This window comes from Chlamydotis macqueenii, chromosome 13 (assembly GCF_036417535.1).
Source record: "Chlamydotis macqueenii isolate bChlMac1 chromosome 13, bChlMac1.mat, whole genome shotgun sequence".
Taxonomy (NCBI): Eukaryota; Metazoa; Chordata; class Aves; order Otidiformes; family Otididae; genus Chlamydotis; species Chlamydotis macqueenii.
Window position 1 is genome coordinate 1,106,937 of NC_141568.1, and position 14,441 is coordinate 1,121,377.

General features: G+C 56.0%; 3 protein-coding genes across 6 annotated transcripts in view; 1 reads left to right on the forward strand and 2 right to left on the reverse strand.

Moving 5' to 3' along the window:
- The window catches only part of WWP2 (WW domain containing E3 ubiquitin protein ligase 2), a 39,145-nt gene extending 36,675 nt beyond the window's left edge, over positions 1-2,470 (reverse strand). For both annotated transcript variants that reach the window (XM_086758041.1, XM_086758039.1), the window contains exon 1: positions 2,425-2,470. In XM_086758041.1, the coding sequence (XP_086614167.1) occupies positions 2,425-2,470 (46 nt within the window). The remainder of the gene's footprint in view (positions 1-2,424) is intronic.
- Positions 2,471-2,512: 42 nt separating this feature from the next.
- Positions 2,513-5,240, forward strand: NOB1 (NIN1 (RPN12) binding protein 1 homolog). Its single transcript, XM_086758474.1, has 9 exons — positions 2,513-2,601; positions 2,682-2,814; positions 2,896-3,029; positions 3,101-3,172; positions 3,288-3,425; positions 3,504-3,704; positions 4,085-4,182; positions 4,315-4,459; positions 4,693-5,240. Exons 1-9 carry the CDS (start codon positions 2,539-2,541, stop codon positions 4,960-4,962), a joined length of 1,254 nt encoding a protein of 417 aa, XP_086614600.1. The 5' UTR covers positions 2,513-2,538; the 3' UTR covers positions 4,963-5,240.
- A 542-nt stretch (positions 5,241-5,782) lies between these two features.
- NFAT5 (nuclear factor of activated T cells 5) overlaps positions 5,783-14,441 on the reverse strand; it is a 68,555-nt gene continuing 59,896 nt past the window's right edge. For all 3 annotated transcript variants that reach the window (XM_086758472.1, XM_086758473.1, XM_086758471.1), the window contains 2 exons: positions 13,693-13,939; positions 5,783-12,796 (listed from right to left, as the gene is read on the reverse strand). In XM_086758472.1, the coding sequence (XP_086614598.1) occupies positions 13,701-13,939 (239 nt within the window). In that variant the 3' untranslated portion in view covers positions 5,783-12,796; positions 13,693-13,700. The remainder of the gene's footprint in view (positions 12,797-13,692; positions 13,940-14,441) is intronic.

Here is a 14,441-nt window from a genome sequence, read left to right on the forward strand (position 1 = left end):
CGCAACCACCGCAGCGGGGGACGCCAGGGTGTCCCAGGACAGCCCCGCTGGGCCCGAACGCAGCCCGGCCGTTACGGCAAGCGACCCACGCGGCACGGAGGCTCGGCAAGGGACAGGCACAGGCCTGGTAAACACCAGGCGAGGTTCCCTCGCGCTCCTGACAAACCAGCCCTGCACCACCGGCAACAGCAACTCGGGAGAGAAACCCCCCTTCAACAGCGCTGCCACAGCCCGAAGAGAGCCAAGGGGGGCCGCACCCAGCCCTCGGGACACCCCACTCAGGCCGCTGCAGCTCACCCTGAGCCAACGGTCGCTGCCGATCGCAGCCGGCGTGAGGACAGGGCAGGCCGCAGGGCCGTCAGCGGGACACCCTGCTCCGCGCTCGCGGGCGGTCTGCACGGCCACGGCGCAAGGGATCCCCCCGAAAGGGCCAGGCAGTGACACCGGCAGAACAGAGCGAGGCCTGGTCACAGGGCAGGGACGCAGCCGCATCCCTCAAGAACAGCCTGGGTCTCTCCCTGGCAGCAAAATCCCACAGGAAAATCAGTCCCATTGACTCCAGCACACTGCGGAGGGGCCGGGGACCGCAGCTGCTCCGAGCACAGGGAAGGGTCAAACCACAGAGCCCAGGCCTCGGGTGCCCCAAGCGCTCACCGCTTCCTCGCTCTCCCTTGCCACGCCACTGTCACCGCAGGCACAGAGCTTCCCCCTGCCCCGTCTGCTGCCGCTTCCCCCGGCGCCGCCCCCCTGGGCCGGGAGCGGGCAGGAGGGGCGCAGGCTGTAAGGCCCGCGGGCGCCGGCAGAACGGGCGGCCGGGCGCCTCTGCCCACGCGGCTGACCGCCACGCCGAAGGATGAGGTCACGCCATCACGCAGAAGCACGAGGAGCTCGGGCTGGGACCACGGAGTCGGCTATCGGCTCGCACCGTCCTGCTGAGCCACGCTCTCTGCACCTCCAGGCAGAGGAGCCGGAGGGGACGCGTCGAGGGCGGGCGTCAAGGTCGCAGACCAGAGGGGCCCGGCCTGCGCGAGCCCCCGGCGCAGCGGGGCAGGCGGGGGCACGTGCTGCCCACCCCCCGGCAGGAGCAGAGAGGCTCCTCAGCCCTGTCACCTCGCAAGCCACCAAAGCTACCACCGCCCCTCCTGCCCCCACCTGCCAACCGCCCCCTCGTCCCCCCGAGCAGGGGAGGGGATGAAAAGGAGAGAATCCTCCTCCAGCAGTCCCAGCCTCTGCCACCTCCCCCGTCTCTCTCTCTTTTCCCTGTGCTCTCCTCACACCCTCACTCAGAGCTTTCCACGCTCCATCCCAGAGCCAGGTCCCTTTTCAAACCCCCTCTCGTGAGCCAGGGCCTCCGCTCTGCGCCCCCCATTGCGGCCTCGCCCTCCCCAGCACAGCAAACCCTCCCGGCACCCCGTGCTCAGCCGGAACACGGCCGGTGCCCTACGTCATCCCCAGCACTGCCCGGAAAACCTCGCCTGCCGCCGGCCTTGCGGCTGCCCAGGCTCTATCAGGCCGGTGATCAGGCCGGTGGCGGCCGGAGGCTCGCTGACGCGCACCGATCCCCTCCCGCAGCCGAGGCCTGCGCCTCAGAGCCGCTGCGCCAGCCCCCCGAACTCGCTGCCCCGCCGCGGGGGCTCTGGACCCCCAGTCCTCGCTCGCAGGCACGGGCGCTGCAGTCGCTCTTCTCCAGCCGCCCCGGACGGCGACGCCGCGGCTCGGGGTCCGTTTGCCACCCAGCGTTACCTGGCGCGGGGCATCGCCGCTTCCCAGCCCCGCTGCGCACGCGGGACCCCCGCCGCACCCCAGTACCGGACCCCAGACCGGACCCTGGGCTCGTGGGGTCGCCCCGGCCCCCCGCCGCACAGCGGACCCCGGGCCAGACCGGCCGCCGGTTTCCTCACCGCACGCTCCCGCGTCAGATGACGGGGAGACCGGTCCCGTTCGGGCTGCATTTCTCCTATTTTTTATTTTTTTTTTTTTAAATCGATTCTTTTTCCCGCTTCTCCTCTCCCCGACTCCACAGCGCTTCGCTCGCTGTCGCTCCCCAGGCCTCCCAAACGGCCCCGCCACCCCGACCCCCGCGCTGTGCCCGGCCCGGCCGCAGCTCCCCCCTCCGCCCCCCGCGCACGGCCTGACCCGGGCCGGCTCGGCTCCTCGCCGGGGCGCTCCCGCACCGCCGCCCGCCCGCCCGCCGCGCTCGCAGGCGGGGCCTCCCCGCTGCCCACGGCCCCGGGTACCGCGGCGAGGGGCCGGGGCAGGGCTCCCCCCCCTCCGCCGGGACCGGACCGGGCCGGGCCCTGCCCCACAGCCGGGTACCGGTCGGTACCGGTTCGCCCCGCGGGCGGGCGGCCGGCGCCCTGCGCACCGGACAGAGCGGAAGCCCCGACGTCCGTCCCGTCCCGTCCCGTCCCGTCCCGGAGTTACCGGCTGCCGCTCCGCTCCCGCTTCCGGCTGCGGCGCTCGCCGTCATGTGACCGCAGCCGCCACGTGACCGCGCCGCCCGGAAGCGGCCCCTCCCTCCCGGCGTGCCGCGCGGCCATGGCGCGGGTGCCGCACGTCGTGGCGGACACGGGCGCGTTCCTCAGCGCCGCCCCGCTGCAGGTACCGGTACCGGGGCGCGGGCGGCGGGGCGAGCGGGAGCGGGAGCGGGGCCGGGGCCGCTCTGACGGCGCTGCCCGCAGGACGTCGCGCAGAACCTGTACACCGTGCCCGAGGTGCTGGCCGAGATCCGGGACAGGCCGACGCGCCGGCGCCTGGCCGCGCTGCCCTGCCAGCTGCAGCTCCGCCGCCCGCGGCCCGAGCTCCTCCGCCTGGGTGAGCGCCGCGCCCGGCCCGGGACCACCCCGCCCCTTCCCCCGCCCCCCTGCCCGGCCCGACGCCGCGTTCTCCCCGCAGTGACCGACTTCGCCAAGAAGACCGGGGACTACCCCAGCCTCTCGGCCGCCGACCTGCAGGTGCTGGCCCTCGCCTGCCAGCTGCAGGCCGAGCTCGACGGCCCCGGCTGCCTGCGCTGGGAGCCCCGGGACAAGGTAGGGCCCAGCCCCCGGGATGGGGCCCCGTCCCCGGGGCGCCCCCCGACCCCCCCGCGCTGCCTCCCCAGGTGCGGCTCAGCTCCACGCCGCGGCACCCCGAGGCCCCCCTGCACCTCGCCGGCTTCCACCTGCCCGCCAAGGTAAGGGACAGGGACACGGCGCTCCGGGGTGCGGTGCTGGGGACGGGGGTGCAGCCCCACGGAGCCCACGGGCAGCAGCGGGTGAGGGACCCCCTGTCCTGTGTGCCCCCCACAGCACAAGCGCCCAGGGAAAGGCCAGCATCCGCCCAGCCCTGAGAAGAGCGCGGTCCCGTCCGAGAGCGCCGAGTTCAGCTCCTTCCTCTACTGGCGGCCCCCCCTGCCCAGCATCGAGGAGGAGCTGCAGGAGCTGCTGGTGAGCCCCAGCGCCTCCTCTCCTCGCTGCGCCTGGGAGCACTGCGCGTCCCATAGCCAACACTGTCCTCCACCCCAGAAAGCTCAAGCCGTCTCCATTAGCCCAGAGACCACTGAGGATGGAGCCAGCGCTGAGGAAGAGGAGGACGAGGAGGAGAGCGACGACGAGGGTTGGATAACACCCAGCAACCTCAAGCAGGTCCAGCAGGACACGGGGCGCTGTGACGCTGCTCCTGACGGCATCCAGGTTGGCTGCGTCACCACCGACTTCGCCATGCAGGTGGGTGCTGGCTGCTGCCCTGCGCGGGACCTCCTCCAGGCAGCCGATCCCGCGTGGGCAACGTATCTCCCCTGCCCGCGCAGGGGGCTAGCGGCTGGGCCGAGGGACGCATTCCCGCGTTCCTTGAATGTCGGGGCTGGTTAAACCAGCGCACTGAGACAGAGAAGCGTGCTGCCGAGGCCCCAGGACAGGACGAGACCAGCTGTACAACAGCTCGTTTTAGCTGCAAAGCAGCCGGCTCTCTCCATAGCAGAGGCCTCTGCAGAGGCTGTTGGTTGGTGTCGCTCCCGCCGGCTGCTCACTGCCTGGGCTGGCAGAGCCTGGTGAAAGCTCCTGGCAGTCCCCGCTCAGGGCATCCCGCTCTTCCTTCCTCGTTGCAGAACGTGCTGCTGCAGATGGGCCTCCACGTGCTGGCGGTGAACGGCATGCTGATCCGCCAGGCCAGGAGCTACATCCTCCGCTGCCACGGCTGCTTCAAGTGAGCGTGCGCGCGCAGAGCGGCGCTGCCCTCGGCACGGGCGTGCGGCGCTTGCTGGATGGTCCTGCTCGCGGCTAAGCCTGTGTTCCGCGGCCCAGCGAGCAGTAACCCCGCTCTGTCTCCGTCTTGCAGGACCACTTCGGACATGACCAAGGTTTTCTGTCCCCACTGCGGTAACAAGACCCTGAAGAAGGTGGCAGTGAGCGTCAGCGACGACGGCAGCCTCCACATGCATTTCTCCCGCAACCCCAAGGTGCTGAACCCCCGAGGGCTCAGGGTGAGTAGCTGTGTGACGTGCTGGGCGGCTGCTGGGACAGGGGCCTGGAGGGAGCCTTTGGCAGCTTGGAGTCATAGCGAAGCTGCAGTCATCCTCCGGATGTTCTGCCTGACCGTGGGGGTTTCCTTCGGCTTCATTTGCTCAGTTCTTCTCTAGAGGCCTGCAGTCATCTTCGCGTCTCTTTGAGCAAGTTGCCCCTGCAACGAGTTTAACGGCTGCTTTTCTCTCGGCAGTACCCGCTGCCGGCCCCGAAAGGAGGGAAGCACGCCAACAACCCCCACCTGGTGGAAGACCAGCCCTTCCCGCAGCAGCGCCTGTCCCGCAAGGCCAGGCAGAAGACCAACGTCTTCGACCCCGACTACACGGCTGGTGTCTCGCCCTTTGCCGAAAACGACATCTACAGCCGCGCGGCCAATCTGCAAATCCGGGACGCGGCCCTGGGCGCTGGCAGGAGGCGCCTGAACCCCAACGCCGTGACAAAGAAGTTTGTGAAGAGGAGGTGAAGGACCACCTGCCCAGGCCTTGTACACTGCTGCCCCGTGCCTGACGGCTCCAGGAGCGCGAAGCCTCTCCTAAGCACCCTTCCCCAGGCAGCTGCCTTTCCTTCCGCGCTTCCCTGGTACCCGAGGAGCAGCCGCTGACTGGGGGCGAGAGCTGTCAGGTTTGGGGAGGCTCTGACCCGGGACAGCCTGGCCGAAGCCGGGCGAAGTAGCGGCTTCGCTGCTCAGCCCCAGGACGCCCCAGGCAGTGGCTGCGTCGCTAATAAACACAGAAACCTGTAGCACCGTGGCTCAGTCTTCTTTCTGTGGCTGCCCGTGCCCGGCTCACAGGCTGGGATGTGCCTTCCCCTGAGCCTGGAGAGGAAGAGGAGGCTGGGGGGCCTCTCTTGGGGTGTCCTCTTGTGTCCCCTGACACCACCGTGGCACTAACGAGGGCAGTGGATAACGAGGGTCTGCAGCAGGGCTGGCAGCTCCAGAGGGGCAAAAGCCAGAGGCAGGGGCTTGCGTTTGCCCCCCTGCAGCACGGCCACATCTGATGCGGCAGCGGGCGCTGCCCAGGGCACTGGCGCGGCAGCAGGGGAAAGCCTTTCGGATAAATCTGCTTCAGTCTGTCCCAGTAACGCCCTGTGCCCAGCTCTCCGGTAACGGCAGCTTCTTCTCACCCCTGCTGTAATTTTTCTGTTTGTGTTCCTGGCTGCCAGCCGCACAGTCCTGCCGGAGGTGACTTCCCCACAGGGGTCCGCAGGAAGGGGAACGCACCCCTGAGCCTCAGCAGAGAGGAGATGCCCTTGGAAAAACCACAACAAGACTTTACACTGCAAAATGAAAACTTTCATTGTTTTATTCTTGACTGCAGCTGTTTACAGAAATATAGTTGCGAGTATACAAATGTCCCAATAGAAGCAAAATATTTGTGTTTTTTAATATTTAACAAGTTATCACAGGATAGCTAAAAACATAGATGCAAACGAAATATCCCCTCAGAACAAACTGAAAACACCGGGTATCAGTGCTTGGAAACCCCACCTACGGAAGCCATATACACAGGAACGCACAAAGGAACTCTGGTGCTACGTTCACATTGCAGGACAGCGGAGGAGGCGGCTCGGCGGTCGATCAGCGCTCGCCAGGAACACATGGCAGAAAGGCGGTAAACCACTCGGATGCAGCTGGTAACAGAGGTAGAGAGCTCTGCTCTGAAGTTTTTTGGAGCTTACTCGTTAATAATGAGCTCTGATGTAAATGTTTCACCTCACCTCAGTTCAAATAGTGTTCAGAATTAAAAAAAAAAGGTTCAAGAATACTGGGATCTAGTAAGCAGGACACTGGAAGGTGTTCCCAGTCCTGCACCACCCAAGTGCCACTCTCTCCTTCGAAGGGGAGCGCCCCCCGAGCTACAGCCGTGCTCCTGCCTGGGGACCCAGGACATTTATACAGGGCCTACATCTACGTGACCCGAACACGCGGCCTCTGCTCATCTGAATCCCGCAACACAGCTGCAATATTGTACAGCGGGCTGCTGCTGCATGCTGGAGTCCTGGAGTCTGAACCAAGCACGTGCAAAGAGAGCGTCCCACAGCAAGCAGGGAAATCCTAATTCCTCACCCTCGTCCCAGTACACTTCAGCGCTATGAGGGAATTTCAAGAACGGGAACAAAAATTACAGCAGCTCTCCGGCCGCAGCAGAGATCAGAGCTGCAAACCGACAGCTCGAAGGAAATAAACAAGGACACTCACTTTTGGTTTGGCAGAGGTGCTTCGATGGAGCCTGTACCAGGACAACCACGTCTCGCTCAGCCTCACGTCAGGTCGCAGTGGCACACACCTGATTTGGCAGGAAGAGTCATGGCGCCCAAAACACAGGCTATGGATTTCATGATCCAGATTTCTTTTAGAGAGTTCAATTTCTCACACAATCTGTAAGAAATCAGGACAAGTCGGGGCAGGGTTCCTCAGGGCTAGAAACCAAGGAGAGAGTTTTCTAGGTATTGACTGCTGCACTACAAAGTCAGTTTAAAAAAAAAAATAATAATTCAAGGTGCCTGCCTTTATCAGCCTAGAGAGAAGAGGAACGACAGAGGAATGCAAGAGCGGCTAATAACCCGCAGTGGGAGAGAGCTGCTGGGGACAACCCCTGCTACTCCCTGTTGGCACGAGCTGCTGGGAGACCGAGAACGGAAGAGGCCCCGAAGTCAGGAGTCACTCGAGGACAGGCGGCAGGGAGCAGGCGGACGCGGAAAGCTGTGCTGCCGCGGCGGCGCGTCCCGAGCCCAGCCAGCGGGCAGGCTCCCCGCCCAGGCTGTCAGTTCTAGCGTTCCGCTAGCACAGCTGCTATTTATCCATAAAAAGATATAAAAATACAAAAGTGTACAGCTGTTTTAACCCATGGGTATCAGTGACGCAGAGCAAGGTACCGCAGCAACGTTACCCGCAGCGCCGTGCGTACAGCGCTGACGGTGCTCGTACAACTGCTCACGAGCTGCTACAAAGCCCTCGGCGAATCGCCTCACACTAAGGAAAAGCAATACTAGCTCAAGTTTATAAAAATGTAAATAGAACAGTATTATACGGGCGTCTACCACGGATTTATATACAACAGAATCGGCCCCTCTCTATATACATATGTATAACCGTGGAATATACAGGCGCGGCGCATTTACACCCCGCTACAGGTCACAGGAGAGGAAAAGCCTCTCCTCCTGTGCAGCCCCTCAGAGCCCCACATGCAACTGGAGAACTTCACTTTCACAGGAGCTACCTGCTGCCGCGTTCCTCACGGCTCCATCAGGGATCCTCCGCGCTGGATTCCCAGCCCGCGGCGTGCGCAGGCCCCTGTTTGTAGGCTCAGGCGAGCACTGTCACACACAAGTGGCGTACCTGGTCTGAACGTGCACACGAAGCGCTCACCATCTATCCCAAAGACTACTCGAAACTGAGACAAAAACTCCGAACAAACACAGCATCTCAGTACCAGTTTCCTTTTAGCTTCTAAAATAACAGAGCTGCCACCAGGCCTCCGGAACACAAAAAAACCACCCATTCCCTGAAAATAAACGTTGCACTAACGAGAAGTCACCAGTGACCACTATTTCTTCTTCTCACCTTCCACCTACAGCAGCTCAGAGCGTGCAGCTGCACTCGTTCTCCTTGTTCTGGCTCTACCGCTCAGGTAAAGGCCCGCATCCCCTCGCGCCCCTCTCCTGGGATCACCCTGAAACCGTAACCCGGCCGTTCGCCACGCGCAGCCCTGAGAGCCAAACCCGAACGTTCTTCTGGAAGTCGGAATGGAGTGCGCCTGCACGCCTGCACGCACACCCACCCTGGGGACACTACGTGTAGTTTTTTTAGCTCAGTAACTGCTTGGTTTGCTTTTTAATAAATCACCTTTCCCACTACTCAAACGGTGACTTAAACAGGGCTTTAAGACAAAGCTCCTGACTTGTTTGGTGTTCTTTCTGAGGGCTCTGGAAAGATAAGACAGTAGAAAATCTACCCAGGCAACTTTGCTTTTTAGAAACTACAGCCTAAATCAAAATCACTACCGAAGCTTTAAAAAAAAAAAAAAAAAAAAAAAAAAAGAGTTCAATTGATATAAATTAGGGGAATGTCCACTGATACAGACTTTCAGTACTTCCAGTAAAAAAACCTGCCACAGTAACACACGCGTAACTGTTCATGCTTTATTCTAGCTTAAAACTAAATAGGAAGGAACCACCCTGTCAGTAATTAAAGGTAAGGATAATGAAACGGTTGGTGATTAAACATCCATTTTGAAACAAAGCTGAAATTATTTCTTGAACTACTTTCACGTTAAAATAATAACAAAGCATTTGGCTTGAATAACTGCCGAAAGACCAGTGAAGAGGCAATTAACCAAATGTGGGCGCGCTCATTAAGCACAAAGCACAGGAGGGAGATGTTCAGCTGCGAACGCGTATCAGGTGTTACCGACACAATTACGTACACACGCTCCGGGTCAGGGAGAGGAGAGCGTACGCCAAAGCCGGGACTGGTGGCCAGCGGGTCCGTTTCCCTAGATCTGAATCTGAGCCACCAAATCGCTGTGCCGCACAGCCCCACGCACGCCGCGCAGAGCGCGTAGAGGCAGGCAGGGCTGGAGAGCTCAGCCCGCAGTTAACGCAGAGGAGCGGACCTAACGATTCGTTATGAGTCAGCTCAAGCACCAGGAAAAACAAAGATACAGAAAACCCATCCCAGCAACGCAGCTCTGCAGTTTTTCAGTTTTCACAAAGCAATATCTTCTATATTTAACTGGATATGACACTGACTTGCCCTTTATAGCAATGTCAGAAACTTGACATTCACAGACACTCACGTCTCTGCATCTTCTACCTTTCTCAGCCAAGATGGCCCAGACCTCCCACCACCACCTCACCTCCGCGCGCCAGCACTCCGCCTGCTCACAGCCAACGGGCACCGGCGTGAGCACGCAGAGGAGTACACACAGGGACAAAAAAAAAAAAATATATATATAAAAAAAAGCAGAGTAAGCTCCAATTATCAGTATCAACTGCTTAAATCGGCAAAGTCAATGTTCAGGACTCTGATAAAATACAGATGTGGCTCAGGCGGTTTTGGGTCTTTCTGCCATGAAGTCCTGCAGCCTGTCGTTAAGCTTGTTCTTGGCTCTCAAACCGCTCCTCACCCTCTGTAACAGCTCTGCGCGAGGGGCAGCTCAAGCACTGATCAACCGCTGAGCAACCTCTCCGTTCGTAAGACAAATACTTTTTGTAACCAAATCACATGTTCCAAATGTTGTACAGTTAAACATTGACCTAAAATGAACAAGATCAATTTAACACAAGGAAAGAAAGGTGTTCTCCAGAAGTGAAGAATGTGACAGCACAGCCCTTGGAAAGATTTGTTGTTTACACTTTTTTTTTCTCTTTGTAAGCGAGCTGAAGTACACCCGCAATTCAAACACACCCTCCCTGGAGCTGCGGCGGTCCTGGTATGAACTTCTCCTTTGGACACCCATCTTGTTCAGGGGAGAATTGGTCCCTGGTGACCTGGCACTGACCAACAGCGCTCCAACGGAAGGATACTCCCCCTTCGGGACAACAGGACAACGTGAAGCAGCACACCAGTGAATTTATCATTCCTATTACCTCTTCTGTGTACGAAGGCCCCAGATGACACCCAACGACTGGTCGGGGGACTGCGATCCTGCAAAAGCCACCAGTTCATTTTTGAATAACTGGCTATTGACTTCCACGACCACCTGGAAGTCTTTTTCGGTCCACAATTCTCAGTCTTCTACGTAGCCTCATCTAGCACTTAGTCAATGCTGCGAGACTGCTGTTCGCGTGTCATGAACCATAACAGGACTTGGTTAATATCTTAGCAAGAAAAAAAAATATCACAGAAAGAAAAAAGTATGGTTCAGGGTTAGAAAGCAGCTCTGGACATTATGAAGAAGGGAATTCTTTTTATCATGATTAAAATTTTAAACATTTTAGCATAATCATAAATTAAGAGTTAAAACACAGAGGCGCTAGTAATAAAATATTAAATAGACAATGCTAGTGGATAAAAGCTGAATGGCTCATTCTGCGTGAAACCCCGTTATTTCATACACACCTACGGGTTTCCGGACTAGATCACACTGCGGAGTGACAGACACCGAAACGCACAGTGAAGCTTCTCATAGCCAGCTGGAACAAGAAACTGCCCGATGGAATGGCGAGAGATGAACAAGTTATTTATGTTGCAAAAAGTACTTAAATACTCAATAAAGACATAACAAACCCCACCCCACCCCACTGTTATCAGACGCCACGTTGTGGTAGAACATCAGACAAACTCACAAATTTACCACAAAAATGTGTGGCAAAAAGAATATTTTTATATATATGTATATATATAAATTTTTATATTTATGCCAATGTACTCACTCAGTACAAATAGCAAAATAGTATACCATTTCCTAAATACAAAATATAGCTTTCCAAAAAAATGAAACACACATTAGATATAAACCATCCAAAACTTGAACGATTGAAAACTGTATTCAAAATTAAATGACCCAGAGCAGGTCTCTTTCTGAAAAGTTCCCTTCATATCGGCAAGAAGCCTTACTACTGAAAACGTAATTCAATGCCTCTCAATGAGAGGGAGAGAGAGACAGAAAGAGAAAGTGAACGTGAGGACAGACCGACAAACAGGAAAATCCGTGAAAACAAACAAAACTCGACACGGCTGGACTCGCACACAAGGTAAGGGGAAAACACACAGTAAACAGACCAGAGTAACTGAAAAACCATTTACAGACTATTCTTTGTTATTTAAAATAACAAAAAGGAAAAATTACGTGATACCAACTACACTCTACCGAGGCGTGACAGCCGTACAGGACAGCCGTTCGGCAGGAGGAGAGACAAACCTCTGCCGAGGCTGCAGGGAGACAGCACGCACCTGCCCGGAGAGCTGAGCACCCAGCAAGCCACACGCCTCCCAGTACAACCCTGTGGTCTGGAGTGGGTTGCTTTTACATTCTGTAACATCAGTCAATTTTTTTTTTTTTTTTTTTTTTTTAAATCGAGACATGACAATCTAGAAACTAGACTTGGGAACTGTTGGTATTAAAAAAAAAAAAAAAAATCACTTCAGAACTGCAATGAGCTCAGTATGCTACAAAGATGCAACAGCTCAGAATGAAGTGAAATTTTCAAGAATGCTTTAAAATGATGTCATTTGCTCCCTACTTGGAGGAAAGTCAAGCTGCGGATCTCCATCAGTAACAGCTGGTTAGGGGGGATTCCTGCAGTTAGAAGGTAGCGGAGAAATTGCATTCTCTTTCCTTAATCCTTGATTATTTGTCAAAGCTTCTACTGACTAAGGAATTTAACGTCATGGATTCCTAAAAGCTGCTTCTGATCTTTAAAGCCAGTAGGATATTTATGTCTTTTTAAAAACACAATACGAAACCGCGGGAGAGAGAAGGGAAATAATGAGAAGAACGAAAGGGAGAAGGCTGGTCTGAGAACGGGTAACAGAGCTTTACCCAGTCCTAACCCATACAGCCAAGTGAGAGCCACAGCGGAGTTCTTTCTCAGCCAGGCAGAATGTTCCTTTCAAGCTGAAGGATAAGATTTTTAAGGGCAAAACTGAATTAAAGTTCCTCTTAATTTCTTCATTTTGCTAGAGCCACCAAACCCTCGCTCTATCTACAGTTACACATGAGACATAAAACCGTTAATCACGTTCTCAGATGGGAAGCACCCACCTCTGGCTACCAACAGGAGCAGGCAATTCTCTGCTTGTGTGTTACAGTTAGCAAGGTTTTTCATTGCCAGCCACCGCAATTAACAAATTGCAGCATCAGCTCTCCCACTCAGCTGCCAAACGTGCGATCCCTTCACCTACTGACAGCCGTGAGTCACGGCTCACGTCACAGGCATCGGGTGTTTCTGCTTCACAAGCTTTTCTAGTCAAAGAGGGGATGTGAAGGAGGAAAAGGAGGGGGAAAAAAAAAAGTAAACGTGGTAACATGTATTACCTTCTAACAACAATAATAACTGACCAGGTATGCTTTACATTGACAGAGCACCCCACCGCTAACGAGGCTCAGGAATCCGGTACCAGGACAAGCCCATGCCCCAGTAAAACAAAGCATAGCTTTCAGCATTATTGGCACTACCCATCCCAAATACTACGGCCGTGGCCTCAGGTGCTAGACGCTGCAATTGGCCACGCGTGTGCTCTTTAGAGAAGAGGGCCGCGTTTTGATAGAAGCAATCAGTTCCGCACAGCCTAATCCAGAGTCGGCAGGTCTGAGAGGATCTGGGAAATCATCACTTTCTTCTTCACGGAATTTCTGCAGGGGGAAGGCGGGGAAAGCAAGCAAAAAAGTTAGGCATAACTAACAAAAGCCATCCTCTTAATTCTGTGTAGTTCCTTCATCTTGAAAGTGTCCTTCACAAGCAGACATGAAACCATGAGCAAGTACCAGAATGCAGCACTCTTTCACAGAGCACGGTTACTCTCCCTTCACTCTTTTTTTTTAAAGTTCAAAACTTCATACACAAAACAGTTTAGATTAGAAAACCAAGTGTATCAGTCCAGTGGAATTTACGGGGGATTTCGGATGGCGACACGGTTAACCAGAGCCAAGCTACGCGCTGCGGACAATGCTAGATTCCAGAGCCGTCCTGGTTCTTGGTCTCATTTGCAGGCAGCGCCTCTTTCATCTCTGAAAAGGGCACCTCCTAAAAGCAGAGCGTCTCCTAGTAACAGCTGCCTGCGACAGCACACTTCTAACAAAGACTCAGCATGCGGCACGCTCTCAACAGCCGCCATGTTCTACCAAAACTTGTTTTCCCATTATGTTATTGTGACCCAGGGGCAGCTTCAGAACAGTACAGACCTGAGGTGTTAGCTCCTCGATAAGCCTGGAGCTTTTAACTACAGCCACATTTCCTAACGCTTCTATCTGCCAAGCCGTCAGCAATCTGCTCTCCTTCCTGATAAACTACTGGACTGTAACAGCAGATGACAAGACACAGAGTGGTTACGTCTCAACCGACTGTTTCACACAAATGCTGACCTCTGACTGTTTTCAACAACTCTTCACAGCCACTTGTATTATATTCCTAATTCAGCACTGATGGTATTTCAGCTGACCTCCTAAAGCACGGTGATACACTCCAAAGGCTGACCGAATGAAAGTACGCGTGGCAGGAAAGAGCCCAGAAACCCAAACACGTTACTTACTCAGCTAATTAGAACGAGCCAGCCATATTGTTCCCCTGGTTTTGCAGTGACACCAGCAGATCATCTATTTTCTCCATATTCTGATTGGTTGCCATAGCTGAAGGCAGCGGAGGGGTCTCGGACATCTGCTGAGAGAGAAGCGTCGGCACTGCTGCCTGTCCCTCGCTCTGCGGCTGACCCGGCTGGCTCATAGCCATCAACTCGTCCGGCAACGTCGCTGGCCCAGAAGTTAGCAGCTGCCCGCAGTCTGGTAAGCAGCAAGTGAAGAACAAAGGACCATTAAATTAGGTGAGTACGTGCAGTGAATTGGCCAACTTCTTTACATATACCCATATTGACCATAAACCGCGTCACGGGCACTTCTCTTCACACGACCTCCGTTGCTGCCCACTCCCTCAGGATGTGAGCACAAGTTCAAGGTGCACACATTGAATATGGACTCTCTGTTACGATCAAACACTACTAACGCCCCAGAGGACGCTTCTTAGCTACCAGAAAAACAAAATGCGTGGTGTACGGTTTGAGTATGCCCACCCTCTGTCTTTACTACAGATGTGCCTTTCCAGTTCAGCCAAGGGATGCTCTAGCTCCTTCTATAAACCACCCTCATCCCCCACCATTCCTAGCGTTCTCCTCAGCTTCACAGAAATGCTTGCCTGTGTCTGGCCTGTCAGAGCTCAGACAGCAAAGCACAAACTCGGGTATAACCACAGAGTAAGCACACAGCCATGGCTTTCTGTCCAGATCTT